Genomic DNA, 6,737 nt, shown 5'->3' on the forward strand with positions numbered 1-6,737 from the left:
CTGCCTTCAAACTATCATCTCAAACACAACCATAGATTAACCGTTAAGTAAGAGCTTCATCTTTGACATTATTTTTGATATGTCTATTTTCATACAAATCACACTTTTTCTATTACCACTACCCATTGGAGGAATTCACTTTATAAATTTAATTTTAATCTTTTTTGAATAATTTCATATATTGTATTTTTATAATTATGTATTTTATAAAATATATATAATAATTTATTGAGTAGCATATGGTTAACATTTTTGTAATGATTGAATAGCACTACTATATTATGTACGTCTATTGATCGGAAATTAGCTAGACAATTAATGCGTAGGGTAATCGGAATCGGTATTTATTATTGTGTAGTAAATTAAAATACCTTTATTAGGTTTAATTTACTCTTATATGAATCGATCAAATATATATATATATATATATATATTAATAAAAATACAATGATAGGTATAAATTGTTAATAGGTATGATTAACAATTATGTGAAATCAACAAATTGTTGGGTGCAATAACTAATTATTTTTTAGAAAACCTTTTTTCTTTTTGTATTAATTTAGTAAATGTGATTAAATGAATTGTAAATATATGTTAAATTAAGAACCTAATTTATTGTATTGTTTCTTAATTGTAATCAATATGGCATTCAATTTTTAAGTTTAATAATATGTATATTCCATATACTTGACTATAATGTTATTGAAAATACGAAATAAAAAAAGTTAAGTACATAATTAGACGTTCAAACTAATTGACGTCATACTCTGTTTTGCGAAAAATATCAAGTATCTGTTTGAANATTTTGCAATTATCCATCAATTTTTTAAAATTAAACACTATCTACAGATTTGCATCGAAGCGTTTCTTATGATAGTGATTTTAATCACTGTCAGATTAAATCTATCTGGACCCAACTATGCAATGTCTCCACTATGCCGCGACCCCACTGTGCTACCGTTTTTCTTTTAAGAAATTGTAGTAATCTACAATTTCTAAAAATGCAAAAAAAATTTTAGTCTTACCACTCACTATTCTATTAATACTATATCATTATAAGTTTTTTAAATGGAAAAATATATGTTTAACCAATCTTTTAAATGATAAAATTATCTAAGTTGATATAATTTTAATGTATATGGAAGTGGTATACAGAGTGTTCAGTACGTAAGGAAACTTTTCAGTTGTTACAAAAAATGAGAACAATAGAAACCCGTTTCCTTACTTATTAAACTCCCGTATATAAGCTTCTGAAAAGAAAGACTATATTATGTTTTATATGTTTAATGATATTACGTATCTTATAGTTAAACAATCACCCTGTAAACTTCATCTACTATTTATCATAAGTTACCATATAATTTTTTAGATAAAGTATTAAAATAAAATATATTTTTATACGTTATCCTGATATTTATATATAAAAAAATTGTTTTAACTATTTATTTTTAACTTATAACTTAACATAAAAGTTGTCTTACCTCACTCAAAAAGTTATAAGATTATTGTTGTCAATTTCAAAAAATAAAAGTTTAAGTTAAACTTAAAAAAAATTATAATTGATTATCTATGACTAATCATTGAAAAATAAATGAAAATAATCCAACACCATAAAAAGATTTTTTAAAAATGTATTAGCTGATACACATTTATAAAAAACAATGCTTATCTAACAGATAGAATGTGTTTGGCGCTGTTGATGGATTGATGTTAGTTTAATTTTATTTATATTTGATAATTATTGTAAAAATTGTTAATCAATTTGTACATTGAAAAAACCGTTTACTTTGAAGTGTATAAATAATCTAAAAAAACAGTATTTTTTATTTTAATGATTATTTAATTACTATCAAAAGATTTAAATTGTGTGTTGGGTTAACCCGATGCGAATTTTAATATTTCATATTTATCGTTAACATTTTTAAGTTATTAAAAAACGAATTTTCAACAATTTTATCATTCAATTTTTTTTTACTGAGTGGCGATAGTTTAAACTGGGACAATAATTTTATTTGTCCAGATCATATTTGAATACTTAACATGTAAGATTTGATTTAGTTTAGAACAAATATTAGTAAAATAAACGTGTGATACATTGGTTAATAGCAAATTCATGGTTTATTTTTTTAAATAAACTACTTTATTTATTTCTTATACTGTTTCTACGATTTATTTTTCCTTCAACCAAGTATTTCAAAAGTGTCATCAATGAATAATTAAGACAATATTTCCCACCTGATAAAAAATTAATGAAAAAAGAATGTGATTTAGCATCTTATATTATCACCTAAAATACTTTTAGAATATCAGATATAAAATCAAATTGTACTTTTTTTTACAAAATGTATAACATAAAATAGATTTGTTATTTTTATTAAAATTATGTTATGTATTATTATACCTAATATGTTTAATGTATACATTGTGTACTACACGCGAAAAATGGTCGCAAAAAAAACCTTTATTACTACAAGTTCTAATAAAAAAAAAAATAAAAATAAAATTTATTGTAATATTTGGTGAATATTTGTTTCTTTTTTGGGGGTTACTCTGATTTTGAGTTTGTTTTGACCACTATGTATTTAAAACCATTAATGAAAGTTCAATATGATTTCAATCACTGCTGGAATAAGTGCCGGCGCTAGATATTGCACGACCTAATGCAAAAACGTTATTGGGAGGCCTTATTTATTTATTAGCTTCGATGCGAAGCTGAGAAGGTATTGGTTTTACTAAGATGTGTTTTTTTTTTTTTGTGTCTGTTACCACTTTTTCTCAGCTCTCACCGAACCGATTTCTTTCAATGATACGTCAAAAGATCACAAATCGTATCTAGTCGAAGACATTACCCTTAAAAATTGAAAAAAATTCCCTCGTTCCCCGTAAAAGGGGGAAACCTCCAAAAAAATTACAAATTTAAAAATCGCTAATTTTCGAAATTTTTTCAATTTTTTTTACTTAAAAGTGCCATAACTTTTTCAAAAATAAACATATCAATATAATTCTTTTTTATATAGATGCATAATATCATTACCTTTCATTTGGTATATTTTTTTCATAAATTTAACCCTTAACCTGCCCACAAGGGGGGATTTAAAATGACAACTTTTTCACAAAAAATTAATTTTTTTAACTTAAATTTTGAAAATGTTCCGGAAGGTCTGACACTTTTATATATATCTTAAATTAAAGTTAATGTAATATGCTTTATCATGAAAAAAAAAAATTTCGGACTTTATCTTATCTTCATGGTGAAAATGGCTACCGAATGATATTTTTGTGTTAAAATACTCGATTTTATATTTTACATTTTTAACTTTAAAATTCTATAAAAAATGTTGGACTATATTTTGTTTTCATGGTGATAACGAACATTAAAGTTAATAAAAAATACGATTTTTGTAAAAAATTTCTTTTTTATATTTTTAACTTAAAATGCTATAACTTTAAGAAAAATGTATGGATCAATTACAATTTTTGTTATGATAAATATTATTTATATACCTCTTTCATGAGACATACTTTTTTTTTTAAATCGGACATTATCCTTTATATATTTATATATTATAAATATATATATATTACAGTTATAAATTATAAGACTTAATTAGAATATAAATAAGGAAATAAGAAATCATGTAGCTTTTGGAATAATCCAACTATTTTTAAAATTAAAATTAAAAGAACCCATTAAAAACTTCAATATGCTATTTTAATAGGCACATACAACAATTTAGATCTATATCTAAAGTTTAATCCACTACACAAGTCATTCAAAGTTGATTTTGATGGTCATTTTACAATCAAAACTCATATTTTCTCCAGAACTTTTTTGTGCTTACATCTTAATTATACATTTTTTATGGCTGATAGGATATTTTATAAGGATTTTAAAAATGTAGTTTTTATATTTTAATATAAATAAATTCTGATATAATTGCTGGTAATATTAAAAAAATGTGAAAAGCTCTACATTTTGATATTACAACAATATTTTTAAAAATTATTTTTAATACCAAAATTAAATATATTTTAAAATAAATATATGACGCAATCCTATTTAGTTTTTAATGCCAAAAAATTGTTTTTGTTAGATATAACTAAACCAGTGGCGTCTCATTGATTGGACGATGGGACGATCACATCCCCTACAAAAATCAATTAAAAAATTAATTGTCTATTCTTAATTCTACATTTTTATTAAAAATTCAAATGTTTAATAGTAAAATAGTTACAACACATTAGTCGTGTACAAACATTTATTTTATAGTTGTTTCCCTCAATATATGCGACTACATATATGTACACAGTGTTAAACAACCGGCAGCGTCGTCCATATGGTAAAATATTAGTATATTACTATAATTGTAATTTATTTTTAGAATAAACTAAGTGTACGCTCGTCGTTTTTGGTTACTATAATAGAATCATCGCTATTATTATTATTTTTCAATGCAAACTTTCGAATTATAATATGTGTATTGGGTTTTATTTTATTACATTTAATTTGATAAATTTTATATCAATGACTAACAGTATTATATTAAAATCGCACTCCCATCACCAGCACCCACGAGCCACCACCGAACTAAAAGATTATACAATTGTATAAGGTATTAGGATGAATTAAAAAACTACTTAATAATTGAGAAATTGAGAAAAATATTTATGAAAATAAAAATACAAAAAATAATTTTTTTAACATCATTATTATTTTAAGAGAAATCAAGTAGTCAATATAGGTCTTAAAAAATAAAAGATTATAAAATCGTTTTTTACGTTAAAAATACAACAGATAATGTTTTACACATAAAATTGGCTATATCGTTGATTTTCTAGGCAAAAATCCAAACCGGTTCTTAGTAATTGATATTTCTTTTATTATTCTTATGTGTATTATCTTTCCGAAATCTTCATACTATGACTTATAAGCCTTATGTTTCTATTATTCCCACACTTCTGTGTGTCTTCTTTGCCTTTAAATATCAGCACAATATTACTATTCCTCCATTCATTTAATATTTTCCCTTCAAATAAGATTTTATTTAAAAGTTCCTTCAACCACCTTATGATAACACCACTTGTTCTTTTCTCTTAAAGTTTTAGAAAAAATTAATCATTCAACTGTTCGTTTTATTGATAATGGGTTAAATTTACTGTGGCCATTAGGTGGACAAAATGAAAAAGTGTAATTGTTACTTTGAGAAACTGAATCATAAACGATGAGAATTGACAGACATTAAAAGTTTTTTACCCCAATTTAATCCAAGTTACATATGTATCTCGCATGTTTATCAGAGTTTTTCATCATTTTTTTGAAAATCTGACACTTAACCTGCTCATGGGGGGGATTCAAAATAGATATTTTCTTACAAAAGTTAACTTTTGAAAATAATTCAGAAATACTGCGTTATTTAAACATATGTTAAATTAAAGCTTATGTTTCGTACTATAAAAAAAAAAATTGTCCTTACAACCTATCTTCTATGTACAAATGAGCGATGAAATTGAACAAAAAATATAATATTTGTTTAAAGAATTATTTTTTATCGTGATTTTGGTACTTAAAACTGCAATAACTTTTTTAAAAATAAACAATTGAAATAATATCATTTTATATAAATACCATAGATATTTTGCTTTCATTTAATATAAATTTTTTCAAAATCTAACCCTTTACTTAGCCACGGGGTGGAATTCAAAATGGCAACTTAAAATATACGAATTTAAACATATATACAGGGTGATTTTTTTATCATAACCCACTCAATTACTTACAGAATAATAATAATTTAAAAATTTTTTTTTATTACTATCTTTAGTTACATATTATTCTTGAATTATTAACTATGTAATACTTTTTAAGATCATCCATTATGCCTGGTAGGGTGTCAGCTTTGTTTTTTTAAATGGTAATACATATTTTTAATTTAATAAAAGGTTTGAGTTTTTAATTCAATAGTAAATGGCATTTGAATTTTTAATGAAACTTAATTTGTTTATTAAATATAAACATTTAAAGTTTCAAATTTTTGAATTAATATATAGGTATAATACACAAGGGATTACAAATACAGGTAGCNGATATAAACATTTAAAGTTTCAAATTTTTGAATTAATATATAGGTATAATACACAAGGGATTACAAATACAGGTAGCTAATTGGTTTTTTATGATATTGCTATCACAGTCACGGATTGTTTATTATCAATTATGACTATCAATAGATATATTTTTTGTATTGTCAGTTAGTGTATTTATAAACTCACAACAATGTACCTTACTATCATTGATAATAACAATGCTGTGTAAAGCTAAAATACAATTTTTGTAAACGAATTCTTTTTTATTTTTTTAAATTTTTAAATGTTAAAATTGTTATTGAATAATATTTTCATTTTTCGTTATAATACATAATATGTATTATAAATATATATTATACAGAGTGATTTTATCTTCGATGCGAAGCTGAGAAGGTATTGGTTTTAATAAGATGTTTTTTTTTTTTTTTTGTGTCTGTTACCACTTTTTCTCAGCTCTCACCGAACCGATTTCTTTCAATGATACGTCAAAAGATCACAAATCGTATCTAGTCGAAGACATTACCCTCAAAAATTGAAAAAAATTCCCTCGTTCCCCGTAAATGGGGGAAATCTCCAAAAAAATTACAAATTTAAAAATGGCTAATTTTCGAAATTTTTTCAATTTTTTTTACTAAAAACTGCCGTAACTTTTT

General features: G+C 23.8%; 1 protein-coding gene across 1 annotated transcript in view; it reads left to right on the forward strand.

Moving 5' to 3' along the window:
* Nucleotides 1-4,283: 4,283 nt before the first annotated feature.
* The window catches only part of LOC126900929 (protein monoglycylase TTLL8-like), a 12,322-nt gene continuing 9,868 nt past the window's right edge, over nucleotides 4,284-6,737 (forward strand). Inside the window, exon 1 of the mRNA XM_050676966.1 lies at nucleotides 4,284-4,340. Coding sequence (XP_050532923.1) covers nucleotides 4,301-4,340 — 40 coding nt within the window. The 5' untranslated portion in view covers nucleotides 4,284-4,300. The remainder of the gene's footprint in view (nucleotides 4,341-6,737) is intronic.

Source organism: Daktulosphaira vitifoliae, unplaced genomic scaffold, assembly GCF_025091365.1.
Source record: "Daktulosphaira vitifoliae isolate Bord-2020 unplaced genomic scaffold, ASM2509136v1 Scaffold_3, whole genome shotgun sequence".
Taxonomy (NCBI): domain Eukaryota; kingdom Metazoa; phylum Arthropoda; class Insecta; order Hemiptera; family Phylloxeridae; genus Daktulosphaira; species Daktulosphaira vitifoliae.